The sequence below is a fragment of the Nicotiana sylvestris genome, chromosome 8, assembly GCF_000393655.2.
Source record: "Nicotiana sylvestris chromosome 8, ASM39365v2, whole genome shotgun sequence".
Classification (NCBI taxonomy): domain Eukaryota; kingdom Viridiplantae; phylum Streptophyta; class Magnoliopsida; order Solanales; family Solanaceae; genus Nicotiana; species Nicotiana sylvestris.
In genome coordinates, this window is record NC_091064.1 from 8,318,854 (window position 1) to 8,339,100 (window position 20,247).

The 20,247-nt window shown below is 36.3% G+C and overlaps 3 protein-coding genes across 4 annotated transcripts; 2 read left to right on the forward strand and 1 right to left on the reverse strand.

Moving 5' to 3' along the window:
* Positions 1-213: 213 nt before the first annotated feature.
* On the forward strand, positions 214-7,874 carry LOC104235832 (chloride channel protein CLC-f-like). The gene is made up of 9 exons (XM_009789661.2): positions 214-813; positions 1,806-2,208; positions 2,831-3,025; positions 3,849-4,303; positions 4,403-4,507; positions 5,600-5,836; positions 5,978-6,190; positions 6,352-6,584; positions 7,371-7,874. The coding sequence occupies exons 1-9, from the start codon at positions 457-459 to the stop codon at positions 7,450-7,452; spliced, it is 2,280 nt and encodes a 759-aa protein (XP_009787963.1). The 5' UTR covers positions 214-456; the 3' UTR covers positions 7,453-7,874.
* Positions 7,875-9,200: 1,326 nt separating this feature from the next.
* Positions 9,201-12,609, forward strand: LOC104235831 (putative 4-hydroxy-4-methyl-2-oxoglutarate aldolase 3). Of its 2 annotated transcripts, XM_070155492.1 has the most exons (3): positions 9,201-9,510; positions 11,513-11,677; positions 11,816-12,609. In XM_070155492.1, exon 3 carries the CDS (start codon positions 11,824-11,826, stop codon positions 12,322-12,324), a length of 501 nt encoding a protein of 166 aa, XP_070011593.1. In that variant the 5' UTR covers positions 9,201-9,510; positions 11,513-11,677; positions 11,816-11,823; the 3' UTR covers positions 12,325-12,609. The 2 variants fall into 2 exon arrangements, with proteins under 2 accessions (XP_070011593.1, XP_009787959.1); XM_009789657.2 differs by lacking the exon at positions 11,513-11,677 and having other exon boundaries at positions 9,206-9,510.
* Positions 12,610-13,169: 560 nt separating this feature from the next.
* LOC104235830 (COP9 signalosome complex subunit 6a) lies at positions 13,170-19,935 on the reverse strand. The gene is made up of 9 exons (XM_009789656.2): positions 19,609-19,935; positions 19,080-19,168; positions 16,855-16,948; positions 16,422-16,483; positions 16,246-16,324; positions 16,033-16,125; positions 15,576-15,676; positions 15,259-15,314; positions 13,170-13,535 (listed from the first exon to the last, which is right to left on the reverse strand). Exons 1-9 carry the CDS (start codon positions 19,886-19,888, stop codon positions 13,454-13,456), a joined length of 936 nt encoding a protein of 311 aa, XP_009787958.1. The 5' UTR covers positions 19,889-19,935; the 3' UTR covers positions 13,170-13,453.
* Between the last annotated feature and the right edge of the window lie 312 nt (positions 19,936-20,247).

Below are 20,247 nucleotides of genomic sequence, written 5' to 3' on the forward strand. Positions count from 1 at the left end.
TAATATTGAGTTTAAATTTTTAATCAAAATTATTTTAATTCGATTAAAATACGATATTAATATTATTTTTATGATAAAAAATATAGGTTATCAATATTTTTTTATTATTGACGCAATAAATACGTACATTTGCTTTACAAGAACAAAGCTAAGATAACATTGCATTAATAAGTTAAGAAAGTATAGATTTTTAATTAAAAACACATAAAACAAAGTTGAAATATGAATCTTTAGTCCGAGCTTGGACCACTCTCCGTCGTTAGCCGCTAAGCTCCGCTTTCACCGACGCCAACAAGTGGCGATTTCCACCACATTTTCACCTCCGGCTCTCCGATTCCGGCCTCCGGTACCTCAAATACTCCTAAAACCTCCTCGAATCTCCAGCGAACTTTCTAGAACACGCATTTACCGAATCTACACAATTCGTATGCTCTATTTTACGAAAATGACATTGTGATGAAAGCGCGTGGAGAGATGTCGGGAGCCGAGTATAGCGGCGATCACAACGTCCTGTTACGTTCGAATTCATCGGTATCGGACGGAGATTTGGAAGGTCAGTTACCGCATAAGACTGGTAGTAGTAAAGGCATTACGGATCTATTGAAGCGTTTGGATCGAGGATTTTCGAATAGACGATCGTCGAGTTTAAAGCGCTCTGATAGGGATCACGGTGTTGCTTCTACTAGCGGTTCTGGTGACGTCAGCGCTGATGAAATTCTCGGTGATAGTGCTCCGCCGGAGTGGGCATTGCTGCTTGTTGGATGTCTCCTTGGCCTCGCTATTGGCCTTTGTGTTGCCGCTTTTAATCGTGGGGTTAGTCATCAGGATTCCTTTAATTTTCACTGCAATGTAGATATTAATACCCCTCCCTCCCAATTCATGTGATGTTGTTTGACTTGTTATGGTGTTTAAGAAAGAAAGAAAGTATGTTGAAACTTGTGGTCTAAAACTGAGAAGTTAAAGTTAAATTCTTTCTAAATATAGAAAGACATCATCTTTTTTTGTGGTGCGATCTAAAAAGGAAATTGTGCCACATATATTGGGACAAAGGGAGTATTACTGGATGATTTAGTTTTGAATTCAAGCTCATAGAACCCCTAAATTAGCTTAAAAGACAAACAATTTGGAGGTAATGAAATAAAATGAGTTGGAATAGAGTGGAATTGATATAGAGGATTCAAGTAGCTGATCCTGACTAGTTTGTGATCGAGGCATTGTTGATTGATTGGTTCATAGGTTAAGTTCCACCAACTGTGAAAAAAGCGAGAGCTTTATGATTTATTGCTGTTTGAACTTCTTTCAGGAATTATAGACGTGTCATTTATTTGGTCCTGCCGCTTTTCTGGTATTGGTGATTATCTTTTTTTCTTTTTTGTTTCCTGATAGCTTTTACAAATAAGAAAACAGAGTGGGGAGATTTTGTAAAGTTAGCTTCAGATAGTTGTTACTGAAAGGAAAACAGCAGATACTGAGATGCCGTGCCATGAAATCTGCATGTTGAATCTCAAAGCACTTATCTTGTTTATGTTTGTTCATCTATTTTTCCTGTGGGTTGAAGTTTTCAAGTAGAGGCTTAAGACAACGAGCTGACACATTTTTCACGACGTGAGCTGCTTTGTTTTTTTAGGGACTAGGGATATAGAAGACCAATTTTATAATATTGTGGCTTGTAATAATGTCAAATAAAGGGGAATAATTTGGATATTTTTCTTAAACTGTATTTCTGACTCTGTTTTGATGATAGACCAGTAGTTTGAAACGTATTGCATCCCAGACATTGTATGACAATGAGGATATCTTTTTAGGTACATGTAGTACATGAGTGGGCTTGGGCTGGTACTCCTAATGAGGGAGCTGCTTGGCTCCGCTTGCAAAGGCTAGCTGACACCTGGCATCGGATACTTCTTATACCGGTCCTTGGTGGAGTCATTGTGGGCATGCTGCATGGTCTGCTTGAAATATTGGACCAAATAACACAATCCAGTTCTTCACCGGGACAAGGATTGGATTTATTAGCTGGAATTTTCCCTACTGTAAAGGCAATTCAGGCAGCTGTGACTTTGGGAACTGGTTGTTCTTTAGGTCCTGAAGGCCCTAGTGTAGATATAGGAAAATCTTGTGCCTATGGATGCTCAGTGATGATGGAAAACAACCGAGAAAGGAGAATAGCTCTTGTTGCTGCTGGTGCAGCTGCTGGAATTGCTTCAGGTATGTTGCTTCTCATTGAGAATTATCTGTACTTGACAACATTTGTTGCTCGATCTCAAAATTGTTACACATACATGATTGTTGCATAGTTTTCATGTTTGGAAGTTTTTGTGGATGATCATTTTCTTGCTTAATTACAGAGCCTTAATGAATAGATGAGTATTGCAAAATTATCATGTTTGGAAGGTTTTCTAGTCTGTGTATAAAATTTATGGATTATGATTTGTCTCAAATATTCAAGGGACATTAAGAGGATCAGAAACAAAAGCTGTATGCTGTCCCACCTTATTCTTCGTTCTTAAAAGAGTTTTTTTCCTCGGTTTCCTCCTAAAAATGAAGCAGTTTAAAACAGGGATTTTGTGATCAAAATGCATTTACCTATTATGTTTGTGTATATCTCATCCACATGCGTACATGTGTGTATTTATCTTCAAAAGTGCACTTGTGAGTGTGTGCTTCATCATGGAGGGGAGTTTAGCTTTACAAGGTTTAAGGACAGCCTTAACTTTTTGCTTTTGAATTTTGTCCAGATTCAATGAAAGATCTGTCTCTCTGCATCTTCTGCAGGAGCGTTCATCAACTGTTGGATGAATATTCAAGATTTAATTCTTTTGTGTTGCAGGTTTCAATGCAGCAGTGGCTGGCTGTTTCTTTGCAATTGAAACAGTTTTAAGACCACTTCGTGCAGAAAACTCACCTCCATTTACAACTGCAATGATCATATTGGCTTCTGTCATATCGTCTACTGTTTCAAATGCTGTACTCGGAGAGAAACAAGCTTTCACTGTGCCCACGTATGATATGAAATCTGCTGCTGGTATTTGATCTGATTCTAGTTTAATTTATTGTGGGCAAAACATTAGCTCATGCTGCTTGCACACTGTTCATTTTCTCTTTGTTATCTGTGCAACTCTACAATTACCAATGTTGCTATGCATATGCACTCCTTTATCAATTGATTTACTGCTCTTTCCTGTTTCAGTTCATGCTTTACTCCGTTGAATGGAAATATTTGTAATTAGTGAATTTTGACATGCGATACATGGTTCCAGGTCCTTTTCCTGCTCTCTGATCCTTTAGTGCCGTTTCTCCTATGATAATTTCTCTGTTTTTGTCTGTTCATACTTACCGATTATCATTCATATGCTAGCTTTTACTAACAAAGGTAGTGACAAACATGTTTTGCTGAGTATTCTCTGATTTCTAATTTATTTAGCATTTAGGATTGGTACATATTCCTGTACTGTTGCTGTCAAGCATGGATTATGTAGCTCTTAATAACACTTCTATGTGATTCGGGATTGTTTTGATTTAACATACATTTTTTCTCCAAATTGATCAGCAAGATGCTGCTCAGAAATAAACTTTTTTTTTTCCTGAACTTCGTTTTTCAGATGTTCTATAACGGTAAAGATGTCTGTTGATTCTTTTTGTGAGATGAATTTGGAAAAAGAGAATGGATAAAGGGATAGCTGTCTTAGATAATTTTTATATTGTTTTGGGATGTCCAAAGGGGGGGGGGGGGGGTTTATTATATGGACGGAATGTTTCTTGATGCTTTCATAGATTAAACTCACTTTTGATTGCCGCTTTATTCAACAAAGTTTCCTTCCTGAATACTAAATCGGCTTCCTTAACAGAGCTTCCTTTATATCTAATACTGGGGATGCTGTGTGGAGCAGTGAGTGTGGTTTTCACTCGATTAGTCACCTGGTTCTCTAAAGCATTTCAGTTCCTCAAGGAAAAGTTTGGATTTTCTGATGTTGTCTGCCCTGCTTTGGGTGGTTTGGGAGCTGGAATAATAGCTCTTAGATATCCTGGAATTCTCTATTGGGGTTTTACTAATGTTGATGAAATTCTACATACTGGTAAGACTGCATCTGCACCTGGAATCTGGTTGCTAGCTCAACTAGCAGCTGCAAAAGTTGTGGCCACTGCTTTATGCAAAGGTTCTGGTCTTGTTGGTGGCCTGTATGCACCAAGTTTAATGATAGGTGCTGCTGTGGGTGCTGTATTTGGAGGTTCAGCTGGGGAATTAATCAATTCAGCTATTCCAGGGACTACTGCTATTGCTCAGCCGCAGGCGTACGCGCTGGTCAGATCATCTACTTTTACATCTTACAACCAAATATTTTCTAGACATGATTGGACTTCAGAAAGTAACTCTTTCTATTGCATTATTTAACCAATGCAGGTGGGAATGGCTGCTACATTGGCGTCAGTTTGTTCAGTGCCTTTGACTTCAGTCCTGCTTTTATTTGAGTTGACAAAAGATTATAGAATATTGCTTCCCCTCATGGTTAGTCTTACTGCCCAAGGACTCACAAGCTCTAGTTGGTATCAATGTAAAAATTGCATTGTTCAGTTAATTATTAAAAGACCTTTGTATATGGTAATTGCATAGCTTTTGCTTAATTGAAGCATTCTCTGTGACGGATGTTTGTCAGTCTAGGTACTTAGCTCCAGAAAAAGATTTTAACAAAAAATGAAGAAAAGAAGGTCAGCGTAAATTCATAATTCAATAGGATATGAAGCCTCATTTATTTTGGGGGTGAGAAGTAAGAATTGATGGAAAGCGTGAAGACAATTGGCAAAGGCAGAAAAGCTCTATAGGCATATTTTACAACTACTATTGTGAACTTATTCAATGTGGAGCTTTACTATATACTACATAGACTATTACATATATGCTCATCTAAATTGTTAATAGGTAAATTATCTTCAAGTGCCCTAATTTTTAGTGAAAGTTTAATTGGCCTTTAATTCTAAATAAAGACTTTTAGTACTAAACCACTTATGTTCAATTGACCTTTCATCACCTGCAAATGTTGTCACTGCCAATCCTGTTAATACCATTTGTGTAAAATTGTTGAAGTAACTTATCGAACAAAGAAAGTTTTTTGGAATTTATCAAAAAATCATTGCCAGAGTATAATTAATTGTCTAACGAAATTCTCAACTGATATTTTTAGTTTCATTTTAAGAGCTCTTTTTAGGCATTAGACATAATAGTAAGTAGTACACCAAATAACAGTATATATTTTTCATGTCCCTTGGATTCTAATTTTAGGTGACTATGAATCCGACACTTAGATCCATACCTGTGTTGGATACTTTACACCTTAGTCCATGTAACAGGTGGAGAAAGATGATTAGAAGGTAGAGCTCTTCTTCACTTCTGTCATCTTTTCTCGCTTTTATCTCTAACTGGAGCTGTTGTCTTTAAACTGTAGTTACTATACCAGACTATCTAGTCGGCTAGTCAAGTGGACTTCATTTATCTTCTTTTGATCTGACAGCATTTTGTTATTCCTATGTTATTTTGGGTGAAGTTTTAGTGCTTGTTGAAATGATGACTGCGATTAACATGCGTTTTAAATTATGTGAACAGGGTGCTGTTGGACTGGCAATTTGGGTGCCTTCTGTAACAATCCAGGCAAAGGAAGTGGAGGCATCAGATTCCAAGTATGGGTCAAAAGGATACTCTGTCCTTTCACCAGATGATGAGAAGAATGAAGGGAATGTTTGGAGCCACACAGGTGAGAGGAATGACTTGGAACTAGCTGTAATTGGATGTCGAAGCAGTCATGAATCTCTTGATGAAGGCCTAATTCTGGAAGATCTTAAGGTATGATCTTTTCATTCTACCTCTGGAATGTGGCAAAGTTCACCTATCATGAGTTTTTACCTTTTCTTTTCTTTCTGTTGGACTATCATTTCATCTTGGTCCTTCTGTTTCAATTTCTAAACTGTTTCCTTCGATGACCAGGTTTCTCAGGTTATGTCAAATGATTATTTGAAGGTCGCTCCAAACCAAACTGTGAAAGAAGCATTAGAATGCATGCATGATAGTCGACAGAATTTTGTTATTGTGGTTACTACTGAAAATTGTCTGGAAGGAATTTTAACATATGGTGACATCAAACGTAGTTTGTTTAACAACTCATGGGATTCTTCCGACAGGGATTTGGCACTTAAAGATGTACGTATATATTGAATGCCACCATAAATAAATTTATTTTGGTTCTCAGTATGCAAGTTCCTTTTTCAATTAATTTTCTTTTTCTCCTTTTCCATTATGTAATCTTTGCTCCTTTGTTTCTCTCTTTAATAGTATTATTGGTTTCTTTAACCTGTCTACAGGCAGATACTTGTCTTGTTTCGTCTATATGCACAAGAGGGATAAACTATCGTGGGCGAGAATGTGGACTTATAACTTGTTATCCTGACACCGACCTAGCAATTGCAAAGCAGCTAATCGAGGCCAAAGGAATCAAACAATTGCCCGTGATCAAGCGTGGTGGAGACTTGAATCGAGAAAGAAAGCGCAAAATTGTTGCTGTTCTGCGTTATAAGTCAATCGAAGAGTCTATCAGGTTTGTTTCTTCTATCCATAGTTTACCTGACGTGTCTTATGTGTTCCCTCTCGCTGTGATCCAGCATTTTGTTTGGTTCTATGTGGTATTGATTCAAGGTAAAACTGTTCTTTTGATGGGACGTTTTCTTTCCTTATTTTTATAATATTATCTAGCAGCTTTCTTTGAAGGGTATGTAAAAATGGAAAAATGTCGAATACAACGACTTTGTGTTTTGGAAGTCAACCGGAAATTTTATTTTATGTGGGACATAAACTGGGGCTTGCCATATATATAGAAAAGAGACAGAAAATGTGAACTAAGTGATGAGTTCTTTCAATATTTGCTTAATTATGGCTTAAACCTTAAAAGTATAGCATGAATTACAATATGTCTAGGACATCTTTGAAACATTATTGAGCTAGGGCTCTGGAGGCAAAACAGCTATTTTTTTTGGGTATTATACCTGCTTTTCTGCAATGATGTATGCTTTCTTTCTTAACTACTCACTTGCATGTTTTACTTTGGAAGAAGAAAAGTTGGTAGCAAGCATTGTAGCATTATTTAGGTTGATGAATTTCTTATGGCCTCTGCTCTTGTTGTCTATGTTCAAATCTGGGATACATCTAGCTTTCCTCCTTCTATATGTCTATCTTGCAATAATTAACTGAGAGAACACAAGAAATACAACCCATCAAATAACTCTGAAGAGCGATATCATGCTAGCAATATAAAGTCTGAAATGCAATTTGTTTAGAAGTAATTGATTTGTGTTAAGGAATTTTCTGAACATTATAACTCCCTCAGAAATGAAGTGAGTCGCCGAAAGTCAGTCTACCAGCAGAGAAAAGAAGACAATGACAAACAGATGGTAACAAATGGTCATTAATTGCACGAAGGGGCTGAGTATGAAAAGCAAGCTTCAACAATTAGTTAATATTTGCTGATGATTTGGGCGTCAGCTGGTAATATGCAACTCGACTGTACATTTCTTTTGGCTGCATGCAGAAGTTTGAGTTCCCTTCAAGCTTTCTGGCCTTCCCTTTTCTGGACTGCCTCTAAGGTTGCCTAATTTCTTCAGTCTTCATATCATACTTTTTTTAAAATCAAAACTCTATATTTCTTGGGTTTGATTTATACCGAGTAGTTGTCGGTAGGTATACCTGTGTAATCTGATATCTCACATTTTGTACAAAAAGTTTGCTTTACTGTTTTAGATGCAAGTCTAAGGCAAACAATATTCGATATAGACAGATTTTAAAGCAGAAATATTCAGTATTAATGAAAATACTCTCAATGTTTTACTCTCAACTGCTTGGACTGTTTCTCCTCTCATTCTATTCCCGGCATATTGAGTCAATTTTAATTTTTGTTTCTTGCTTAAACTATTGTACTGTTATTACTTGCTATCAGTACTTCTTTGATATTCTCTTTTGCTATCTTGGATTTAGTTTTCTAAATATCTTGTATTGCTATTACTTGCTATCAGTACTTATTCCATCTTTTCTTTAGCTGAGGGTCTATTGAAAATAGTCTCTCTACCCTTCCAGGGTAGGGGTAAAGCTGTGTACATACTATCCTCCCCAGACCCTACTTGGGGCAGTGGACAGTGCTGGCTAGAAGTATCTGGTGGGAAGTGAAGCTTTTGGTTGGTCGGGTTGGTGCTCTCAGCAACGGAAATTTATGGGTGGCAATATGTTGCAGCAATTTTGATATGCTCGCAAGGCTTTGGTCTAGTGGTAAGAGCGTAGCACATAATGTATGGATTAGGTGCATGCCATGAGTTCGAAGCTCGGAAGTCACTGTTATCTGTCGAGTTCGAACCTTGAGCCATTGTTCCTCGAAGTTTTCTTGGTTATAGAATAGAAAAACATTTTCGCATCTAAAACAAAGGAAAGATGCAGATTAGTAATTTCTTATAATAGAAAAAATTAGAAAAGGAAAGAATGCGCCAACCCATGATTGACCATCTCGATTAAAGCATCTCCAGTATCACAGTATATAGCTGCTGGTTGGTGCCAGATTTTCATAAAATCAGCGATTGAGAAGAGAAATCCTAAAAATGGCTATGGTCGAAATTAGGCAGCAGCGTCAGGTTCTTTTGAACTTAATTCTTTTTTTTATGTGGAACATAAATTTATACGTAAAATTTGGTCAGAGTACGAATGGTTAGGGGCATGGGTTTAGTCCAAATGGACGAAGTCCATTCCTAAAATTATAACAAATGGTAAGTCTGAATTCATAATTTTTAAAATATAATAAATTTAATATTAAGAACCTTAACATTAAACTAATAGAATTTAAATTCTGAATCTACCTTTATCCGTCGAAACTACCCGACCCCCACTTCTCACACCCACTATATTTGTTTATATTATATAAATATTTTTAAGATAATATTTTTTATTTTACTTACTAAACTCCAATAAATAAGTAAGATCATCACTCTTTTTTTATTTATTTAAAAAAAGCACTTCATTGAAACCAAAGACACCCTTATAATTTCCATTGAATGATAGGCCACTAGTATAGTATTCGTGGCTATGCTTGCCTCTTAAGTATTTTATTTCTTTTTCCTTTCCACTCTCTCCGGCTGCGGTTTTAAATTTCTTTATTTTAAATAAAAGCAATTTGAAAAAAGAAGAAGAAAATGAATTAAAAAAATAGCCATACTATCCAACTACTTCAGCGACATGGCACAACGACCTAGAAGATGAGATGCCGTCATCCAATGAACGGTCTGATATAAACAATGCCGACAATAATTCATTTATTATAATGGTCGGATCAGTTTATGCTTACCTTAATTAATTTTACGAATTTCAAGTATATATATATAGATTAGATCGCCCTCGAAATTTGCAATACGCCACAATCCAGCAGAAGCTCCATTTTCGGAATTCGATAAAGCTCAAATACAAAGTAGTACTATTCGTACTGATCAAAGGTAAAGTTTTTCTTTTTCTTCGTTTTTTAATGGGTATGCATAGAGATAATCATCTTTAATTGTTTAACTACTTCTCGTTTCTGTGAATTTGCATTATTGGAATCTGAAATAGTAGCGGTGGCTGACTGTTTAATTACTTACTACTACTTCCTCCCTTCACTTATTTGTTTTTTTATTTTAGTCCAAAATAAATATTCATTTATATAATAAAAAAAAAAAATTGTTTTTACAAAATTATCGTGATTTACATATCTCTAACAAAATTTCTTACTCCTCACATTAAATATTTAACTAAGGGCATACTAGTATTTTTTTTTATATAATTTAGTATTTTCTTAATGGGCGTGCTAATTATGGACCAGAGTATTACTATGTGTGTACTTGTTGAATTAACAAACAATATGTTCCACCTCACACTCTCAATTGTTTAATAAAGGAAATATTCCATATTCTTTGATGCTTGTGGTGGGATTTGAGCTTGTATTCTGAGTTATTGCTATTAGGCTACAATTCCAATTTGTCGTCTTTGAAATGAGTTACATAGAGTAGAATTTTAGAGCTGTAATTGTTATTCTTATGTGTGTTGCTCAGGGGTGCAACTACAATATTAGGTACGGTTCGGACAGAACTAGTAGTTTTTGCTTAGATTATATATTAGTATTAGGAAATTCGTTAAATATGTGTAATATTTAATAGCGAACCCAGTAACTAAAATGAGTTATGGGTCGGTGTCAAGTTAAGGACCATAAACTTCAAATCTTAGCTTTGCTTGTTGCTTATGGGGACAAGAATAGTGCTCCCTCCTGTCCAAAGTAAGTGTCTTTTAAGGCTTTAAGTCACCTATTAAGAAAATCAATGAAAGCTAGTTATTAAGGTTATTTGACTAAATTATTGTTTATCTACTCTTAGTTAATATAAATAAGTATGGAAAGACGTTTTAGAAAGTTGCATAGATCATTATTAGAGGAATGAGACTTATTTGGTACCAAATTTGAAAGGCGAAAAAGACATTTATTTTGGACTCAAAGTAGTAGCATTTAAACTTAGTTGCGCGCTGGATAAGTATGCGGGTGTAGAAGACCCAAAAGATGCTCACTTTTACAGACAAATGCTGATTCTGCTTGCTTAATGGATTGACTCTTTGATGGGGTTGTTCTCTTGTACTTGTATAGAAAACCATGACCATAATCTAAAAGGATGGAGAAAGATATAGTATTGTAGCATTTCTTTCTTAGTGTGCTTATATTGCTTGTATCCTAGTAAGATATTACCCTGATTTGGTCTCCCTCACAAATCTATATTTTGCATAATGCCATCAGAAAGTAAATTTTTGATGGTATTCCACATTTATATCATGTGTTATATTAATCAACTGAAGTTCTCACCGAGGACGTGTAGATTTTATCTACCATTTCCTTAAAGGAAGTGCCCTGCTATAAGTTTTATTGGCATGTAGAGGTCTTGTTCATAAGAAGTTTGATATCATTGTTGATCTAGGTTTGTTTCACATCGTCCTGAGTAAGTGCCATGCAATTTCAAGGATTTGAGGCAATGGAAGTGAGATTAGGAAGCTGATTTTATGGTAGATATAGCATAGATTCACTACAGTTCTTAATTCAAGATATAATTTTTATGAGCCCCTTGTTCCCAATATTTATAAATTCCTGGCTGCTCTAATCTTTTAAACCATATTCAACCTTTTCGATCATGTGAACTGCCTTCTGATGTTGATGTTTTGCTTTTGCCTCATTGTTTAGGCCCTTGGATAGGTTCATGTCAAATTAACTTGTGCCAACTGCCTTTCCTTATTGCTGTTCTTGTAATGCCAAAATTTGTGGGTTCTGGCAACTTATCGATGATTTAAATGAAGAATTTAGAAGTGGCTTCAATATCTTTGTGGCTCCTACTTAGCAGATTTACAAATTTGTAATGAAGATAGAATTTTAGTGTTAGAGATTTTTTGTTCTGGTTTATTGATTTAGTTTACTGTTCCTTGAGCAAGGGTCTTCGGAAACAACCTCTCTATCTTCACAAGGTAGCGATAAGGTCTGCGTACACACTACCCTCCCCAGACTCCACTTGTGGGATTACACTGGGTTGTTATTGTTGTAGACTTTTTTGTTCTGATCCGTCCTTCTGATCTTTGTTCTTCAAGCTGGCAAATAAGGTATAATAGCATCAATTGCATTGAAATTTCGAACGCAAATGTTTGTGTCATTTGATATATAATGCCTGGTGTTTGGGGGTTTCCAGGCCAGAGAAATGAACTAGTTCAATTTCTAACATTTATATGTCACGTTTCCAGGAGAATACATGGCATCCTTGGCAACAGCAGAAGTTTGTGATGTAAATGCAGGGCTACTGTCAAATGGCGATCTACGAGTTTTGCCACCTATCTTCCAGATATACGGGCAAAGTCGAGCTTTCTCTGGCCCCATTACAACCCTTAAGGTGTTTGAGGACAATGTGTTAGTCAGGGAGCTTCTTGAAACTAGAGGCGAAGGACGAGTTCTGGTAATAGATGGTGGAGGGAGCATGCGATGTGCTCTAGTAGGCGGGAACTTAGGACAATTAGCGCAGAATATGGGTTGGGCAGGTATTGTAGTTAATGGCTGCATTCGTGATGTAGACGAGATTAATGGCTGTGACATTGGGGTTCGTGCATTGGCATCGCACCCTCAGAAATCGAGCAAGAAAGGCCATGGTGAAAAACATGTTCCTGTTTATATTGGGGGGATGTTGATTCGTGAAGGAGAATGGTTATATGCAGATAGTGATGGCATTCTCGTATCGAAAACTGAATTATCGGTCTAATTTGAAAATCATGCGATTGTCTGCTCAAAGTACTATGGCAAGTGAAATCCTTGTTTTGTGTTGTGTATTGATACATATTTTGATTCATGTAGTCTAATAAGGGCAATGCCAATCATAATTGATAACTATGGGGGGTTTTTTGTACCAAAACCAAGCACCCTCGTCGAATGTTTCATTTTTTTGTAACACTTCTCTTTTAATCTGTTGAAAAAAGAACGATACATTGGATAATTTAACTTTATATTATCTACTGCTCTTAATGACAAGTTTTTATAGCTACTAAAATATGATGAGTTTAAAGTCTTTGTTCTGGCTATTTGTGTTAAAATCCCAAATAGATATCTAATATTTTCACCAAGGGCAGGCAATTAATTCTACAGGGTAGCTGTTATCTCCCCCAACACAATTATTAGATAATTCTACGCACTAAAATTTAGACATATGAGAAGAAATCACCTAGTACTTTTTGTCTCCACTGAGACCAAGGGTGGGCAACCATTGCGCATGTCGAATGGTAACTATGTTCTCTATTTTTTCTATTTGGAAATAGGAACAAAAAAGAGACACCATTCTTTTGGTATTTTCCTTTATTTTCTTGTAAATATTGAAAAAGTAAAAATTTAGAGAGATAATATATTTAGAGAAAAGTGAACCTTGCTTCAAGTAATGAAGAGGACAATAGGTAACTAACAAAGAATAAAGAGAAATGTCCACATTGGCAGCCAGTCAGCAAAGAGCAAATTGTTTCAATCCCAGCTGAACGACCGTTAGTAGGAACGGCAGATTTGAGACATTTCGCGACGGTAACGGAGAGTAAATTTTCTCAATTTCGTATAGCACATAAGTAATTTTTTAACCTTTTTCCCTTAAAATTATCACATGTTCTCCAAATATGTTTACACATATAATAGCTTCTGTCCCCAAAATCCTGTCATTTTCTATAATATCTATGATTGCACCACAAGAATCAAAGAAAATGGGCAGGCTAACACTAAAGGGAGGCAAAAGAAAAACAAAGCTACTAAATGATTCCTAAATTTTCATGAATGGGATATCAAAACTCGCAGATGCTGCAACTATAGCGGGAGAGACATAGCGCGAAAAGGCAATACTGGAGATATATCAACTTTCAGATAAAAGCAGTTCTACCACCCCTCCTACTATGCCGCTCATATGCAGTGTTGAATTTGTCAACCAACTCGTTCATTGTACTGCAACCAAGAAAAAAGAAAAATATTAGATCCATTATTCTTGACTCTAGTAAACAGGATTTAAACAACAAAAAAAAGAGAGATATGGCAAAAGGAACTGTTTCTCCCGCTTGTCGATAAATATAATTTACAAAGCCCCTACCAGCTTATGCTGCTCTAAGCTTTTATATATATATATATATATATATATATAAAATTCACAGATGCTGCGTTTGCTAGACAGCCCAAGATGTGAAGAACTCATTCAAGAGATGAACTGTTAAATAGCACAAAATCATCCAAACACGAATGATCACCAACTTTTTTTTTCTTTGAAAAACAAATGTTCTCCCAAATTCTTAAGTTAGGAACATATAATGACTTTAGAAAAGTACAGGTGTACTTCCACGGTAGAGATAAATAAAAAATAGTCTGAATTTCCATATATGTTTTTAGGGAGCCACTTGTTAAACACTCCTGACTATGAGTGGCAAACGGACGGGTCGAATATGGTTCGGGTCGAAAATGAAAAAACGGATAAATTATCCGACCCGATCCATATTTAATACGGATAAAAAACGAGTTAACCGACAGATAATATGGGTAATCATATTATCCCTGACTTCTTGCATATGATCACTTTTGTGAGAATTCTTATAGCCCGTTTGGCCAAGCTGCAAAAATCAGCTTATTTTGAGAAGTGCTTTTTTTCAAAAGTGCTTTTCTCAAAAGTACTTTTGGTTAGAAGCAGTTTGTGTTTGGCTAATTAGTTTGAAAAGCACTTCTGAGCAGCAATTAGTGTTTGGCCAAGCTTTAGAAAACTGCTTCTAAATGTATTTTTCTCAAAAGTGCTTCTCAAAAAAGTGTTTTGGGAGAGAAACTACTTTTTTCTGCTTCTCCGAAACTGCTTCTGCTTCTCCTCAAAAGCACTTTTTTTCCTTCCAAAAGCTTGGTCAAACACCTCAATTTTTGGCCAAAAAAAAGCACTTTTGGCCAAAAAGAAGCTTGGCCAAACAGGCTATTAGTCTCCCTAACTTAAAGAACCCCCAATTTGAGACTTTACAAATGTAAAAGTTAGACCTAGTGGTTATCCATTTTCTCAATGGATAATATGGTTCTTATACATATTTGACCCTTTTTTAAAAAGTTCAGTATCCAACCCATTTTTTAGTGGATAATATGGGTGTTAACTGTTTTCTTTTAACCATTTTGCCACCCCTACTCCTAACAGTCTCATGAATATTTCCACAATAAAGCGGAAACCTACCTTAACAGATACCACTTATCCCAAAACAAAAAAAACATTAACGATACCATCTTTAGTTAACCACACGTCTATTCTGCAGCCCATATTTCCGCAAGGGGCCAAGTCAAGACTAAGAATGAAAGAATCACACCCACAGTGCACCTCAACTTTTTATTCATAACAGTGATGTCCGGATCAGATTGTGCACACCTTGACTAATTCCACGAGTATCTGCTACCTCCCGCTAGCACATGTATCGGGTAACTCTATTCATCAAGGCTTGAACATATGGGTAGAAATCACCTAGTGTTTGTACCTTCTCTAAGATAATCACACTTCAGCAAAAACCATTTTTATCTGAGTTTTGGCCCTATTATCTACATAATCTTGGATAGTTCTTCATCAATGAAAAGCGAAAAGGAGAAAATGGAAGAAGATGTAAGAAACTACTTTTACAAATAACAAAAGCATTAGTGCAAGAAGCATTAGACATCATACCTAGAGCAGTTGGTGAACATGGCCAGGTAACTAACTAACAATGTGTCATTATATTCCTGCACATAAGAAAAGAGAAATAAAACAATAGAATCAGAAAGTGGCAAAAGCTGATTGGCACACCTAAAACAAATATGAAAGTTTCTAGTTAGCAATTTTCACTCAACATCAGAATTACACTAGTAACTATTTGAAGCTGACGAAGGTCTTATTAGAAAACTCCTTAAAAAATATCCTGCAAATAAAGAAACATCCCAAGGAAAAAGGCTACATTTACTTTAAACAGGTCAACTCCAATAACAAGCTCAAAGAACACCTACCATCAAGAAATCATCTCGAAATCTCTCCGACTCAATTGTTGGTAATCTTCTTAAAAGACTAGAGACCTGCCTGAGCAATGAATTCTCACAAGGAATTTCACCTACATTCGCAGCAGGAAAAACATTAAAATTCTAGAGCCTCTGCCCCATGAAAAAAACTTATGATCCATTTCCATGTTAATTGTCAAAGAAGTTTGTGAGATTAAAATTCTCCAAAATCAGTTTCACGCTGCTTGACTAGTTCAGGAGGCTAAAATGCTGAATGGATAGTTCATGAGGCTATCTAAGCATCATAGATATTCAGATGCAAAATATGTGTGTTAGCTTGTATCCATTTACACTAAAAAATTTATTTCCTGGTGAGCCTCTCCCAGTAAATTCAGAAGCATCCTTTCCATTATAAGGAGCTTCTTCGACCAATCAGAATGCAGTTTCAACTTCTAGCAAAACCGGTTACCTTTTTGCATAGAAAGAAGATAATGTTGCAGCACTCTAATTCTGCTGTTCAGCATCTTGATGGCACTATGTGTGCCGGTAAGGTGGGCAGCCACTGCACAAATAGAACTCAAAGTTAAACAATAAGCAAACCATGCCACTAAAAGATTAGGGCGCCACTAAAAAATCAGTAAACGCTTGTCTTGAGAATACAAATGAAGTTAAAGGTGCTTACACTGAGTTGCAGCAGAGCCTCCATCAGATTGTTTAAGATGTGCAACATGATCAACAGAAATCCGTTCAGCTTCAACCGTCTAGTAAGCAGTCAGGTATTGCAAGTGAGAAAAGAATTTGTTAGATGCTCCCAATAACTTGTGGAAAAGATGACAAGATAAATGAATAGGGAGATACCTCTATTGTGTAGCTTGCTTGGACAAAAATAAGCTGTGGGATGCCATCAATGACGTGCAATTCTTTGAATATCATTAAATAGTTCCAAAACCAAAAAAGAAAACGTCAATTCTCATTGCATCTGTAGCTCGGGGAGGAACTAAATATGGACACAAGAAGATGTTCAAGCTGGAATTTCTGCAAAATTTATTCATGGTCTCTCGCACAAGGCATAAACCCCAAATCATTAAAAAATGTTTGAACAAAAATGAGGGCCGCGGTGGAAGGCTCTGTATAAATATGTTATCTTCTACCCGGAAATATAAGACTAATTTGTGCAAACAAAATTTAACTGTTTACTTTCACTTTCTGTTTTCTTCAAAAGCAAGCACAAAAGAAAAAGGATGTTTAATCATAGCGCACCTGTAACATGACAAATAAAATTTATACGCACCACTTTCATAGATAGTGATTGGCAAGTCCTTCTGTGCACGACTGATAGAAGGATTGAGAAGAACGTACACAGGACTTTCATTGATATCCATCAACTATACAACAAAAAATGCTATTGTCACGGCTTGACAAAAACTTTAGGAATAAACAATGTTCTATAGGAAAAGATAAATGTAAATTATTCATCTAGAGGGCAGAATCAAATTATACTTGAATAATGGGCCTCGATGTCATTCTCCACAAGTTCTAGAAAAGGAGATGTTACAACAATTTAAATGAAAAGGATATCTCACGTCATGACCTAGTCACCAAGCAATGTTTGACAGCATTAGCACTGACACTGTAATCCTTTTTCCCTTTCATGAAAGCAAGCATAACTACGAAGGCAGTTTCCAGCTGCCGCCCAAAATTTGTATAAACTGGTTTCCTAAAGCTCCTATGTCTCAATAGAATAGGTAGCTAGTATCGCCCACAGAACAAGTATGCATCAAGCATTCAGATGATCTCAAGGAAAATCCCTTAACCACAATGCAAATTAAATTAGCTTACAACACTCTCTTTTACACAAGAAGCATGCAGCAAACATGTAGCTCATTCCCCAACGCACAGTCAGCATAGTATATGCAATAAGTTTCAGTCAGTTGAGTGTAGGGATGGCAATGGGGCGGTGCGGGTGCGGGACGGGTTTGAAGTTGGCGGGGCGGGGCGGGTTTGAGAATTTGCGGTTGCGGGGCGGGGCGGGCGGGTTCAAGTTTTAAATTAAAAAAATAACACGGGGCGGGGCAGGTCGCAAGTGGGGATTTGATTCTGGTAATTCATTATGTTTACCAGGTTGTGTGCAACAATCACGATATGTTCATTTGTCTTCGATATATCCTACTATAGTGAAGATACAGTTTAGTAAATAGAGAAGATATTGCTCCTTTAATCGAGACTAAAGCTTTTATTGGTAGAGGAAAGAAATAGCTTTACTTAGCAGAATCACAAATAAACGTAGAGATTTGAGAAAACAACAATCAGAATTGTAGTTGAGGGTGGAGTTTAATTATTCTATAGGAAAAACCACTAGATTTAGAGGCAAAAGATGGGAATTTAAGAACAATTTGGATATAATTAATTGTTTTGTTAAAAAAATCAGATTTAAGTCTAGCCTTCTAAAGCTTAGATTGGATAAAGATCCTAATTCAGTTCCTATTGCCAAACTAAATATATGCTGCTTCAGCGCTTTGATAGAGGATGCTCCAGCTTATGGATTGAAATTTTCTGCTTTAAACTTTTACTATTTTCAGTCCTTTCCAGAGTTCTGGGTAGGTTTTGCTGCTTTCCCTCACACTGTTATTTGTACCTCGCGTCCTCAAGACATTCTTTATGATCATTAAGAACATCATAAAACTGTTATTCTTTTCCAAAAGAACATTCAAACACTAGACCTTGCACTTGACAAGTGGCTAGGATACTATTAGCCAAAAGACACTCCTAGAAAGTGTGATGCTAGGGTGTCTCATATATATCACTGGATGGCCTATTAGGAGAGCTTTCCAGGGATATGGGTGTCAGCATCCATTGTTGTAGCCTTACATATGCTCTACTATCTAATAACTAAAGGTTGTAGTGGTTGATGACCTAGTATAGATATTTCAATTAAGTAATCCATTCAATAATTGGGAGGCAAACCCAGTTCGTTTTTTCATCAGGAAGATATTCAATTGACGGGAGTGAAATGTACACCAGATGTATAGACATTCTAGATAATGAAGAATCAAATACATAAAGAAAAGGTTATACTATGCATAGTAGTGCTCAGCCTCACCTCTCAATTACTGAGCAAAGACAATTAAACAGAAAAGAAAAGGAAAAAACATAAACAAGATACTAACTGAATATAAGACAATACTTCCTTGCCCAAATTTCTATGACATAATTTTTATATAATGTTGGTCTGATATGAATTTAAATGGAGAAACATGGTTAGTGAGGAATGAGGATTAACCGACCCCAACTTGTTTTGGACTGAGGCGTTCGTCATTGTAGTATTCCAAAATTTAAACTTTGGTCTGATGTTTTCTTTTATCAAACTAACTTTTGAACGATTACTTTAATATTTTATCTCACTACCACAATGGTAATATCTAAGTAAAATAAATCCCATATCTAATCACACATCTTAACATAAAATGGAACTGATGGATAAATCAGCACTATTTTAAGCAAAAAGAAAGAACTCACAGCTTTGTGAATGTGCATATCTGATTCCTGAGCATCGCTCCCCGTTGAATACCATCCAAGTATATAGAAATTAGGAAACACCTTCTTATCTGCTCCAAAATTGCCAACAACATTAGTATCAATTTTATTAGCAAAATTATCCTTATAGCCTGTTTGTCTAAGCTTCTTGGAAGCCAAAAGTGCTTATTTTAGAGAGACTTGAGGTGTTTGGCCACGCTTTTAGGAAAAAACAAGTGCTTTTAAGTAGTGGCAGAAGCTGAAAAAAGCAACTTTGGTGTTCTAATATCGGCAAAAGTGGTTTTCAAATTGATTAGCCAAACACAAACATCAGTTCTTGCAAAAGAAAAATTCAAATTTTCGCAAGCTGTTGTTCAACTAGAAATTTTCAGTTCGACTATTTTCCAACATGAAATATACACTGTTGGAGCTGTGCCCCACCCATAAATTACCGTGCGAGGTCAAAAAAACACAAATTTTAGATAATCATGACAATGTAGTAATTTAATTTTTGGGGAAAGAAAAAACTGACAGAGTTCTTGCTTCTTTTCGAGGAAAGGACGGTCGAGGGAGTGAGTGGAGGGATCATAAAGGAGTTCGAAGCTGTTGAATATCTCGACAGTGCGGCCTCTCTGTACGCCGATAACGCAACCTAATACCCTAGGCGGTGGTGGCGGAGAGGAATCGGCACCATCGCTCGCGGCGGCGGAGGAGTGAGACTGAGATTTGACCCGAGTGTAGTGATCCGATATGTTGAGTATAACGAGCGGGTGGAGCTTGAATGTTAAGCCGCTGCTCGACGATGACGCCATTGCTAAGCACTATTGTTCTCTTTTTCTTTTCTCTTTAGAGAGTTCTAATTTCAGTTTCCAGTGTGGGCTCCACCCCTTTTATATTTTCCCAAAAGCTATTATTTTCTTCACAATAATAATTTGGTAAGGGGATAAATAGTATATAAGGCTTTAGTTTGTTTTTGGGAATAATTCATAAATATTATATTTTGCCATGTTATTTTTTAGTATAATATTTTATCCTTTTTTATTTTTTATTGTAGAATAAAAAAGTACAAAGATATCGATTTATATATATATAAACAGAAGGGGAAGTTTTACAAAATCTGCTTCGATCAATTGCTCAAGTCCAACTTCATTTCTCTTGGAAACGAAATAGT

Bases quoted from the DNA above. Each gene is read 5' to 3' on its own strand.
- LOC104235832 (XM_009789661.2), top strand. From the start codon at position 457: ATGAAAGCGCGTGGAGAGATGTCGGGAGCCGAGTATAGCGGCGATCAC. The intron at 3,026-3,848 runs GTATTTGATCTG...CTTCCTTAACAG, and splicing joins TGATATGAAATCTGCTGCTG to AGCTTCCTTTATATCTAATA. The intron at 6,191-6,351 runs GTACGTATATAT...ACCTGTCTACAG, and splicing joins GGGATTTGGCACTTAAAGAT to GCAGATACTTGTCTTGTTTC.
- LOC104235831 (XM_070155492.1), top strand. From the start codon at position 11,824: ATGGCATCCTTGGCAACAGCAGAAGTTTGTGATGTAAATGCAGGGCTA.
- LOC104235830 (XM_009789656.2), bottom strand. From the start codon at position 19,888: ATGGCGTCATCGTCGAGCAGCGGCTTAACATTCAAGCTCCACCCGCTC. The intron at 16,484-16,854 runs GTGCGTATAAAT...TGATATTCAAAG, and splicing joins AATCACTATCTATGAAAGTG to AATTGCACGTCATTGATGGC. The intron at 16,126-16,245 runs GTAAGCACCTTT...CTATTTGTGCAG, and splicing joins AGGCTCTGCTGCAACTCAGT to TGGCTGCCCACCTTACCGGC.